This window comes from Suillus bovinus (assembly GCF_016758785.1).
Source record: "Suillus bovinus strain UH-Sbo-P2 chromosome Unknown EDB93scaffold_369, whole genome shotgun sequence".
Classification (NCBI taxonomy): domain Eukaryota; kingdom Fungi; phylum Basidiomycota; class Agaricomycetes; order Boletales; family Suillaceae; genus Suillus; species Suillus bovinus.
The window spans coordinates 1-13,208 of record NW_024542425.1 but is presented as its reverse complement, the minus strand read 5'-3'; the positions used below and the strand labels follow the sequence as shown (position 1 = coordinate 13,208).

The 13,208-nt window shown below is 45.7% G+C and overlaps 1 protein-coding gene across 1 annotated transcript; it reads left to right on the top strand.

Moving 5' to 3' along the window:
- Positions 1-12,808: 12,808 nt before the first annotated feature.
- Positions 12,809-13,205, top strand: EDB93DRAFT_1098524 (uncharacterized protein; the record flags this gene model as incomplete). The annotated part of the gene is made up of 2 exons (XM_041446894.1): positions 12,809-13,026; positions 13,073-13,205. Coding segments are annotated over 2 exons (351 nt in total), but the record flags the coding sequence as incomplete, so codon positions are not given.
- Between the last annotated feature and the right edge of the window lie 3 nt (positions 13,206-13,208).

Genomic DNA, 13,208 nt, shown 5'->3' with positions numbered 1-13,208 from the left:
GGCATGCTGGGCATGAGCCAGGTGGAGCTCCTGACCTATCAAGAGTTCTACGATACATTCATGAAGCTGCCGGCACATGGGTATCTGGCTGTGTCGTCAACACATATCCACTGGCATGGTGTTACAAGAACATCTAGACGCTTGGGCCCCTACCATTTTTCTCCTCATCCTCCTCGTATCAGCCCTCGCATCATACCCTTATCCCGACCTCACCCTCGTTATCCTCGTCATCCTTGCATTCCCGTTCGCACTCTACTTGTCGCTCCAGCAGAGCCAGTACATCTGGCCGGATCCTTTCGCTGACGAAGCATACCCATGCTCCGTTCCACCACCTGACTGATCCTGTGGACAGTCCCTTTGCCCTTACCGTCCGGACGGTAACTTATGATCTGATGCACGACGCATCCCCTTTTTCCTTTCTTGATCTCTGACTCGGTGCACAGTCGCACATGCGACTTATACTTAGATCCGCAGTTGCACGATCGTGCCCCTGCGCGTTTCACTTCTTATTTTCAATCTCTGACTCATTTTCTTATCTAGCACATTCTACCTCAAACCGAATGTGCCTTCCTGTTATGGTTATACCCTTTACCGATTGCCTCTCCCGGTAGTACGAGTTATCACCCACTAATATGTCTCCTGTCCTCTATATAAACTCGCTACCATGTACCATATCCCCTAACTTGAATCTACTTGGTTCTTGACCTCCTACTCTCACCAGAGTGATCCTTTCTGCCTAGCCAGCAGTCTATATTCTATCTTCTTATCTGCTCATCACGGATAAGCCTATAGTCTCGATCTTTGCTCATCGACCTCGTCGACAAGCAAAGCCCCTGTTAACTAGTCGGACTTCTGTCCTTCTAATTAACGACGATCCTTACGATTAACCTTTGGGTGTCGTAAGTCTTGGCAGATACAGCTCATCGTCTAGCATCTGCTTGACGTAAGCTACCCGATTCAGACATAGGCGTCAAATCTTACTTGCTGACACGTCGCCAAGTAAGACCCCTAATCTTGGGCTAGCCCAAGGACGTCCTCGACCGTTGACGACACACGCTCTGTTTGAGCATCGCCAACAGATACCATCCAAGTCGTAACACATGGTGGACCGAAGAATTTCACACCACCGACTACAATACTTTTACAACGAACCTCCCCAACTTCTGTCAGATTAGGGCAATGGTCAATTCCCACTTTGAACAATTGGTAAGTTTTGTTTCTGCTCATCCTTAGAAAATCTCACAATTTCAATGCAGCCAGAGGGCCGGTTGCTTGTGACACCGGCAACATTGGTGGATTCAAGGTCAACACCGGTCGCACAGCAGTTGGCCAACATCCAGGCTGGCATGAGACAAGAAGGGGAGCACATAGTGGCACTGTTAGAAAATAGGTTGTTGAGGCGCGGCTGGTTGCGGCATCATTGATGAGGATGGAGACTGCATTGGGTCAGGATGTACGCGCTGCCATCGCCGCAACAGAGCGGTGTCCTGCATGATGTGGGAATCATGCATGGACATGAATACTAGGTGACCCTCAAAAGATAAAGTCTGTTAGCTTAGTCCTCAGACTAGTCAACCCATACCTTGGTTTCAAACCATGGTCCATATTTCCAGTTTTCCCCAAGTTTCATGATCTAAATATGTTTTGACGGAAAAAGTCTAATGTGAGATGGGAATCACATTCAGACCTAGTTGATGTGAGAAGGGAAATGAAGGTTAAGGTATAGCCTTGCCTTTGGCTTATTCACTTTGGCTAGAGAAAACCATAGAGAAAAGTACAAAGCCTATAAAAAAACCTATCCAAAAGACCGTGTTTCAATTCCTGCCAACTGTATTATTTTGACTGCGTTTCAATTCCTGCCAACTGTCTTATTTTTTGCTACCTACTTTTCTCTAGTGTTTCTTTACTTTACTTTTTCATTAGGATGCTTTGACTCACCTGACACTTCATAAAATTGTACCCATAGGGTATGATGTCATTATGATGTCATAAGACTCCACAGATACTCCTGCAGGTATTCTGTTGAAAGATATTATGTCATCAAGCTCTAGATTATTCTACTCCACAATGACATCATCCATGATGTCATTTCCTTCTAGAATATTCTGCTCCACAATGACTCACTCTGACTCACTCATGGAAGGTTCTGGAATCTTTTGCTCCACAATGATGTCACGCTTGATGTCATTATGATGTCATTACTCCACATTCCAGAATGTTCTGCTCCACAATGATGTCATAGCTCCATCTTTCACTTGTATTTTATTCTTTTATTGGGTTTGACCCAATATTTTGATTGGTCCTCCTTATTTTTATTGTTTGTGAACCTAGGTTACTTTCCCACACAAAATGTATATAAGGAGAGCCCATTCTCCCCCAAAAAAATATGATCTCCCATTTGTAGCAATCTGCCTCTCAGATATTTCACTTGCAAAGTTAGTCCCTTTGAAGTGAGACAAGTGCAGGGAAAAGAATTCCCTTGAGATTATAAGTTTCTTACCTTAGAAACTTATTAGTGCCATAGACCAAGCGTTCTTGGTCATATATATTGTCTTTGAGACCCCTTTGTCTCATTGCTCTGTGCCCTTTGACTAAGCAATCTTAGTCATCTATCATATTGTTGAGACCACGTCTCACTAGTAGTCTCATAGACCAAGCGATCTTGGTCAAGTTATAGTCCCCTTTGTTCAAGCGATCTTGAACATATATCGTATATTTGAGGCCATTGTCTCACAGTCAGGTGTCCATAGACCAAGCGATCTTGGTCATATTTCGTATATTTGAGACCATGTCTCACTAGTTCCAGTATCCAAGTCCAGAGCCTAGAAGGAGATTTCCTAGGCAAATACATTCCAGAAACCAAATTACGTGTCTAGAAGCTTATTCCTAGACAAGAGATTTGAGTTTCAATAAAGAAAAGTAAAGCTCCGGCTAGGTTGATCTTTATAAAAGATTAGTTTAGCGAGCCTCCCAAGAACTCACACGTTATCTACCACGAAATAGGAAAAGTCATAGACCGTGTTAATCGAGGACTGGCAAGCAGTCTTATCCAAAGTGTAATTGTGGTGTCATTACATTTACACGACTTTATATAAGACCCTCTGTTATTAAGACAGCGGCTGGTAAAATACTTGAAGAAGGAGGGAGAGTAAGCCCTATAAAGTGCCCCCAATTACCATGTATTGTAGTAATTAGAAAGCCAGCACCAGACTTACTATCCAGTGCTACCAAGGGTGCGGCGGTACACATTGTGCCGGTGATGACAGTGTGATTGTATAGTACAAGATCATACAGTAATAACTATTCTACAGCTATTCTACCTTGGATAACATTGCCTTTATGTTGGTAGGATCTTTTGATTTGTTGAATGCATCCATGGCATCCTGATACAAATGTTTATACATTTTGCACTGCTGTGCCGCATACACTTGGTGTCCAACTTTGTCCTTGGTGAGGTCACCCAACCGTCTCCACTCCTCTGATTTATGCATAATGAAATCACATGTCCAATTCATCTCATGCTGCACTAGGAGGTGCTCTTCCTCCTACCAGTCTTTTAATGCCTTGGCACGAAGCCAATGTACACGGTAAACTTTGTATAATGTCAGCACTGTGCATTCCAACTGCACAATTAACTCACATTCATTAAGCCAATTACTGTTACCAGAATCCCCCTCCACATCCATTGACCAGAACCAGGCCAATGTCTTATTTCTCTGTCCTCTTGCATTTGGATCAGCTACTACTGTGATAACCTTCAGATGCTCCTTTAGCAGTGGGCGATATCTCTCCAATAATTCATCGGCAGCGCTGAGGTTAGCCAGATGTGTCCAGCACTTTGAGTAAATGCTTGCATTGATACTCACTGCCCTGTCAACTGAATGCACTTGAGCCCAAGCTCTGGTAGACATGGCTTGGGACTTCGCCATTCTGATGGTGGTATGGAAGATAACCACTTAGTCTGCCAGATGCACTCTGATATTGTGCAGGGCATCATTTTCCTGTCCCTCCCAAAGTGCCAGTTCTTGATGAATCATATCTGCGGCACCAAGTTCAGAGCACCGTGCTGGGCCCAGGATCGATGGCATGGTAGGACCGGTCTTTTTGGGCTCGAATAATCTGAATTTATCTGCCGTCTCAGTCAATTTCTTCTTCCTCAAGCATGAACAGCTCATCCTCCATCACCTGGATATGCCATCCCCTATCCCATCACCAAGGAACTGAGACACTGTGCCAACCACCGATTAATTTCTCCCTGGAGTCTCTCCCATCGGCGAGCAATATCCAACTGCTGGCTTTCGGTGGGATGCCGCCCCAGGACGCCGACCATTAGCTACTAACAACTACAGTTCTTGTTCCTTTCGTGTTGGTGCTAGCTGGCAGTCAGTGTTATGAAAATAAGTAAATAGTAAATATATGCTGTATACCCTCTTTGTAGTTGGACCTCATATATGTCCATAGCCTTTGGATTGACAATTGCGGCTTTGCTGTGCATGTCTGTCCTGGTCTTCCCACTGTGTCACTTTTGCCGCATCAGTGCTCTCATTGAGCTTCTGGAATGTGGTGTGTCTCAGCAACTCCTTTCAAGGCTTGCCTGAATTTTCGGCAAAGGGTCTTGCCTGCACTTGTCAGTGAGTCCATTATGATTGCCAGACATAAGACACCCACTCATCCTGATTATCTTCATGAAATTGCAATCATTCATTTGATAGTCCAGGCATTCCTTCTGGTGAGGTGTGCCCATTCCCCTCGCCAAAGAAGAGATGATATTCAATGGAGCCCACAATGTCTCCATGATCTTCGCCGTCAATTTGTGCGGCGCCGGTGATAAAGTTGGGAGGCATATCATACATAGCAGGTATCTTGGTGGCCATGCACATGCCAGAGACCTATCTCCGGCACAATTTTCCAGTGCTTTGTCAAGCTCTAAGAATGGGCTGTCAGATACCCGATCTCTGAGATACTTGTGATACTGGCAGTATAACATCATAGAATGTTAGTGCACGCCGAATGCTGCTGGCATTGTGTTTCAATGCCTCGCACAAAGCATAGTCCATGTTCATAGTGCCTGGTCTTTGTTTGCCAGTGTCTCAATGGCAAGGTCAATGTGCATACCTTTCTCCCTTCTGAAATCGACCATTGCATGTGGAACAAAGCAACCATGCCTTGCACATGCACAACCACCGATCCCAGTTGCTTCTAGTCTGTGCCGGGAGGCATTTGCTTGATTTACAACACAATTATTGTTGCATTCGGACTGTTGAATGGCATCCTTTGCCTGTGTGAGATGCGCCTTGTAGGTTCCATCGCTAACTATGAAGGCACAACCATCCATGAGGGCGACTTCATCCATGGGATTCGCCGCGTACAGGTGCTCCGCTTTGAAGTTGCATCCATGACCAGGAATCTGGAATAGAGCCAACTAGGCTTTGGGAGGTCAGATTTAGAGTTGGTTTCATCTTGCTAGTCCTCAGGGGGCAATGTGACATTGATGCCTGGCTGGGGACATGCTGGACAGAAAAGAGCAAGATCTCCAGGTTTCTTATCTTTGGACTCATGGCCGAAACCATTCCATTTCAATAGCTTGAGCTGCCGCCACTGCCTAGCCACCCTCATTAACTCCCGGTACGGTCCTGCCAAAATATCAACACACCGCCGCCAAACAATGAATGGTCTCACCAGCACAAGATGAAGAAAGACAGATGTGGTCATCCTCCTGAGCTCATTATAATAATTCATTGATGAAGTCCCACATTCCAGGTTGTCCAGAAAAAAGTTACCAAGGACCTCATGATTTTGAAGATGAGTATGATTGAAGCTAGGGGATTGTTCACTACTAGATTAAGACAAACACCAACAACTTTAGCTGGACATTATGGAAATTGATGCATTTGTAACATATATAGTATACAATATGAAACATGCCAGTAAAAACTACCCAGTGCTTGTTCATGCTAGCTCCTCCATCCAGGATTATCCTACTCTGGTGCCCAGCTAATGTAATGTGTTGCTTAAAAACTTTATGAAAACTTCAATCATATGCTGCACAAGAAGAACAAATACAGGTCTGTATGCAGGTGGATCACGTAGCTAGATGTACATAACATGAAGGCACTGAAAAGAGCCGAGTAAGGGTCTAGGACTGACAATTTTCAACTCTCTGACCATCCATTTCATTGTAACATGGCCAGGAGTAAATCTCCTGTCATCATGCCCCAGCAGACCAAGCTCCCTCTGATCAAGGCAGAAATTGCAGTCCTCCAGGCCCACCTAGAGGACTGGAGGTCTGTCAAAGGTAAACAACGGTACCACATTTGAGAGGCTATACACAAGGAAGCCTGCCTTCAAGCTCCCACTTGGGACAAAGCCTTATTGAAAGCTCGAAAAAAGGTATGAAATAATGTATGATCTATCTGTTTGCTGGCTATTCATTTATTACAATAGACATACAAGGAGTGGTTGTACAACCAATGTCATCGGAAAGCCCCAAAGCCTCTCATTAATATGACAAGAAATGGACAGTTCACCAAGTTTTAATTGAGTAAAACAAGGCTCGTATCCAAGAGGAGACTGGAGAGATGCCTGTGAGTGAGGCCATGATTGCCAAGTGGCCAGAGGCTACCAAGACTGTGCTCGCTAGTCTGTCGACTGAGGAGAAGGCTGAGGCAAATGTTCTTGCAGATAAGTGGAACAATGAAGCTGCTCCTCCTGAAGTCCAGGACAATCTGAGCGAAACCAAAGGTGCTGATATGATAGAGCATTTTGCAACTGAAATGTTCAAACAGGCCAGGATGAGGGTCTTTGTGATGTTAGCATGGCAGGACAGCAAAGGCAAACTGATGTTAGGAGCATGAGTGTCATCTTGGACTCTTGTTGACCGAAGGTCTAATGTCTGATCATAGACATGACCACAATGATCAATTTGGCGGCGCCGAAAGCTTCATGAAGACAAGGAAGTGGGATGAGATATTTATGCCGGAATAGCAGCAATATGCTGGGGAACAATTTGGTGAGATGCCCTGCTTCTGGTCCTCATTGTTGTCCTAACAATGAGCAATTATCAGATGTCCAAGATGATAATGTTCCACAGGTCGTCACATCCAGCCTATGCTCCCTGAAACTATGGGTTTGAAACGGGGCGAAAAGCAGCATGTCATTCGGTCATTCTTGACCAGGCATTACAGTAGGTGGAAATCCCATTCCTAACATTGACCATTCTAAAGGTTTCACAGGGATGTGCATGGGAACAGAGAAAGTCAAGGCGGCAGTGCCCTGGAGTGATTTGATCAAGAATCAATCAGATTTCTTCAATGGCACCTACTGGCCGGCAGACATACAGGTTGTGGAACCGTCCAAGATGGACAAAGCCAGTGCTACTACTCTGTTAAATTTCTGGTATGGTCAGCAGCAAAAGAAGCTTTGTCCCACCTTCTGTTTCAAAGCTTGGAAAGATACTGATGGCGATATGGAGCCGCCAGCCAAGTCTTATCAGAAAGTCATTCGCCAGTTGAGCGGCCGCCACAACAAGGCTCATAATGCCCCAAAGGCCATGGAAGCCTCAAAACACTTACTGGAGAGTAAGAAAAGCTTGGATGAGAGGGAGGAGTATCCATCATCTGATGATGGGGAAGAAGCAGTAATATCCGACCATCACAGGGTGCCGCCAGTGAAGAGTCATCAGCAAGTCATCCACTGGATCAGTTGCCGCAGCAAGGCCCATGCTGTCCTTGAGGAAAGCTTGGATGAAGGGGAGGACGATCAGTCTTTCTCTCATGATGGAGAGCAAGTAGTGATGTGCAATAAGGACAGAGAACAACCACCTCCGGCATTGGTTTGTGCTTGCCTAAATCAATGATGTGATGCTGACCCGCCGCCACCTTTTTACCAGTCAGATCATACAATCTTCCACCACCTCTGCAGCAGTGGCAAGACATGCAAAGGAAGTTACCTTTCTGGGAGGAGGTATATGCCGGCGGTGACTTCCCTTGAGTATGGCCTGCGTCATTTGCCTGAGACTCATGGGACCCATGCGCCACTTTTGTCTTCTTTGGCATTGGCTTTGCTGGCTTCGGCCTAGGCTTCACCTTCACCGTGGCCGCCATACCGGCAATGCCGGTGGCTGCTTTCACCACCACATTAGGTTGCGGCCTGGTAGCGGTAATGCTTTGTGCCTTCTCCCTCAAAGGATGTTGTTGGATTTGGGGATCATCAGTTTGGATCTTGGCCCATACAGGTGCACTGGCAAATGATTGTTTCACCGAATCCAGGTGCTCCAGCATCTCCATGGCTGCTGAAAGGACAATCAGCGGGATGGTCGTTGCAGACATACCATGGGTGGCAAATACCGTAGACTACTTGTAGTCAACACATGACCCTACATTGCTATTAAAAGAACACTGACCATCAGATATCCAATTTCCACAGCCAGCTTGAGGTAATCGGGATGACCATCCCTCAGCTTTGCCGCCTTCTGTACAACTTTCATAATCTGCTCTGCAGCATCGCCCATGGCAGTGTTAGAAAATTCAGCGGTGGGCATGGTGTGGAAAATAATTGCAAGATGGGAGAGAACGGCATTGATAATATATATCTATACAAAATTTGAAGTCAGTCGCTTCTTAGCACCGAACACACAGCAAGCATGTTTGAGAATCACGTGGTCCGGGGGTTGCCAGTTAGTCAATCCATTGTTCAGGTGCCACAATTTCAACTTCTGCGATCCACAACCAGATCAGATATATAATCAGTTGGATAAAGCCCTCCAATTCTCCATTCTTGTCAAACATCACATGTCCCATCCTTCCAATCGCCCATACCAAGCAAAAGTACAATTTGAATCACCCATGGAAATGGACGAATCTTCCTATAGCAGTGAAGCTGGAATGCTGGTGAATGTCGGTGGCCCACGTGAGTTGATCTTCCCAACTTCAGCAATGCACCATCCTGACACCCTCAGGTTTCAATTTCAGCATGTCTCTGCCTATTGCACAGCCACCGATGGCGCCAAGATTTAACTTTGGCATGGATCTTGATATTGGCGCAGCTCCATCTGCAGCACCTCCTACACCATGGTTCAACTTTGGCATGAACTTGAGCATTCCTGCCGCCATACCGCCCTCATCCCCGGCGCTCCCCACCCCGAAACCATTTAACTTGGGGTTCGCCCTGCCTCTATCCGCACAGCCAGCCCCCAAGCCATTCAATCTGGGCTTCAATCTTCTGGTGCAGTCCATGGGTACCCCGGCACTAGCTCCGTCACCGCCAACAACAAAGCCATTCAACCTTGGCTTCAATGTCCCAATGGCAGTCACCCCGCCGACCACAAGGACTGGTGCCGGCCCAGGAAGATACAAGGCATGTTGGTTATGATATCAATAATAGATGTAAGTAACATAATCTCCTTTTAGTTAGTATTGACCATCTTGTACAGCATTCCGGTTTGAATGTGAGCCTCCCTCCCCCATTGGGGAGTGGCAATCAGAGCTCATTCGTGTACCGCAACCTTCACCATATGTTGCCTTGCTGTGTGTTGGATCGCTGCCTGCAATCCCAGATGCAGCACCAGGACCATCCATATCTCTTGTATTGCCCCACACCAGCGGGCATCTGGACTGGCCCACACTGAAATCTTTGGTCGGTGACGCCGAGCATGCAGCAATAGATGTTCTGAATCGCCTTTGTGGGGAAGAATGTAAGTGTATTTCATTGACACAGCATGGCACATGCTAATATCTCTTAGTTGATCATCTGGCACAGATGATGGTTGGCAGCGCCTTGGGCCCAGGAGATGATGTCTGGGATCCCAAGCCGGATGAAGTGTTGGAGAGCAATAGGATGATGCTCATGGCGTTCTGTGAAAGCAGAGACGTGTTAACAAGGATCTTCAAAGATCTAATTAGCCTGCATCACCTTGCACAGGTTCATGAGAGGGTTCTTCCTGTGGTGGAATCCTTGTTGGATGAAGTTGACCAGGCAGAGGCACAGCCTGGTGAAGAAATGTAGATACCTGAATACTTGTAATTTCCCCTTTTCTCTGATTACACAATACAGTGATCAGTTACCAAAGCCTACATATAAGAATATCTGGTGAGGAATCACCTGGTGAGGGGTGTTGTAGAAGTGAAGTGAAACACCTGCTAATCTTCTCCCATTCATTGCGGCAGTGCCTGCCATGTCCATTTATTTTGGTGGTGCCTGCCCTGGCCAGCTCTGCACATAGCCTTCAGTGAAGTGCCGGTTATATTAAGCAGAATTCAATTTCCATACTACTTCTACAAAGTATTGACCATGGAGCAGTACCTGGAGTAGCCTGCTTGTGGGATATCCACAAAATCATGAACATCCGGGCAAGAAGCCTGTCTTCGTGAGCAGGGTTGATGCCTTTTTCCATCATGTGCAGAACATCTGCATACCTGACTACATCTAAATTGATAGTGACTAATATTGATGAGATTAAAGATCACATAAGGCACTGCCAAAAGAGTCATACCAGGGTTCCGATAGGCATCGGCGAGGGTACTAGCCAGTTTTGAGCATGCCATGAGCATGACAAAATCTAGTTTGAGTGGGGGAATAGCATTGGGCCGTCCACCGATCAGTGCTAGGAACTGGCGAGAGACATATTCACTAGCAATATGGGTTGTGGCCAAGGCCCAGTCAGGAGGAATATGAATCATAGCTTCCATATAACATACTAGTCATTGTACTTATATGTCTGGCGGCAACCCAGTTACATAAAATACCACATTGATGACATGAGGATCGATGTAAGGAGGCATGTGTACTGCTCATTGTCTTGACCTACCCACCCTTTTATGAAATCGGCAAAATCCAGTTTGCTGAGCTGGTGTTTGATGCAGAAAAGGTAACAGCATAAGCACCGCCACAATTAGTAGACAGTGTCGCCAGCAACTTTAGATTTGTGAATAGGTGTCGGCGGAAGCCAAAGCAGAGTAGCAGCTGTTTAACAGCATTTCCTCAACATACTTCCTCGCCAGATGTTCATGCATGGGTCAGCCCGGTTTTTATTAATTTTTGTTATTTTTGATGATCTTGTTCCTGGGTGGTCGAGGAAGAGTGTGTTGGTATTGCAGGAAGTGAGGGACTAGGTATATTCGTATATCAACTAGTTGGCATGCCTCCAATGGAACTGGTTCTATTGGAGGGACTAGGTATATTCATACATCAACTAGTTGGTATGCCTCCAATGGAACTGGTTTCATTGGAGGGACTAGGTATATTCGTATATCAACTAGTTGGCATGCCTCCAATGGAACTGGTTCCATTGGAGGGACTAGGTATATTCATATATCAACTAGTTGGCATGCCTCCAATGGAACTGGTTCCATTGGAGGGAGTAGGTATATTCGTATATCAACTAGTTGGTATGCCTCCAATGGAACCAGTTCCATTGGAGGGACTAGGTATATTCATATATCAACTAATTGCATTGCATACCTCCAATGGAACTGATTTTATTGGAGGCAGTTAGGTATATTTGAGGTATGTAGATACCACACAACCTCTAACTTATGAATATACCTACTCCCTCCAATGGAACCAGTTCCATTGGAGGCATACCAACTAGTTGATGTATGAATATACCTAGTCCCTCCAATAGAACCAGTTCCATTGGAGGCATACCAACTAGTTGATGTATGAATATACCTACTCCCTCCAATGGAACCAGTTCCATTAGAGGCATGCCAACTAGTTGATATACGAATATACCTAGTCCCTCCAATGAAACCAGTTCCATTGGAGGCATATATTATGAAAAGACCTAAAATAACCCCTTCATAACCCCAACCTATATAGAAAAGTCCTATATAATTTTAATTTGTCCTCTGTGTGAAATGAGAGTATCCAACATGCGCTACTACTTAATATGGTTAAATTGAGCGATCGGTCACGCGGTCACGGTAGGCGTAGGCGTCGTCGAAGTTTCTGAGGTTAGTGTCTTGAACTTCTCGATTGCACACCTCTTGAGCCTGCTAGTTCTTGTGATTATGTACTGTATATCGTGATATATGGCATTATACTTTCTTCGTCGGTTCACTGATGTATGACACGCTAAAGAGTCATCGCCACAGCGGGGTTTGTAAGTAGTAACCGACCACAGTGAATACTTTTTCCCCCCCTGCATCATGGCGCGTCGTAAACGTTCTGACTCGACTGCCTCGTCTGATTCATCTGTGTCCTCGCACATGTCAACCTCAGCATCGTCAGCGGAACCTTTACCTCCGAAGAAGGCCACGGTTTCAAACAAGGACACGAGGCCCAAGAAAAGACTCCGTTCGTCAGATCATGATAATGAGAACAGGGCAAGGTAACTCGATTATTTCATTCCAAATGTTCTGATCATTCATAACAATTCAATATAGAAAAAAAGAGTCCAACCTCGATCCTCATGAGGAATTTCTCGCTGCTGCACGCTGTATAGCGCGCTGCATCGACGTGTTTTGTAAGACAAAACAACTAATTGATGTAGGTTTGGCTCTGCAGCAGCGCGATGATGCGGAGAATGGTGAGCTATCGGAAGACGAAGATTTCCAGGTTTGTCGCGAGAAGCGACTCTCAAAGATGTAAGTCAATCTCAAATCTTAGTATGAACTAATTCTTTTATTGCTTCGCAGTTCATCTAAAGTCCAAGAACGATATAAAAGGAACTATGCTCGGCTGCTTCAGCTCGCTCCAAGCTTAAAACCTCTACTCGGCGACCCTCGGAAAGCCTCCGAGCTCGATACTATCATCAAGAAAGTGAGTGCATGCGCATTTATATATATTATGTACTTATTTGATCCATCAGATGGATGCTACTATCTCGGCTACTCGCTCTGAGGACACCTCACGTCTCAAGAGCCAAATCGGCCATTACGCAGCCTTCAGCACCAAGGGCCACCCAATACATCCGGCTATATACGACGGAAGTGGTTCGCGGACCCATTTGGGTATCAACCACCCTGTTCTAGCGCGTTTTCTCTGTCCGGTCAGGGAACTCGGGAGATTTTCAGAGGACGCCGACAAGTGAGGTTTTTTAAAGTTCATCTCACGTTAGTTTAATATTTCGCAGGGCACTTAAAGACATTCAGTGCGGCAAGGTTAACTTGACCGCATTCGATCTTCCCGCATTCCTATGGGCCGGAGACCCACCAGGTCAAGACTACGACGACGACAACATGTTCGAGGGCATGTTTGATGGCTACTTA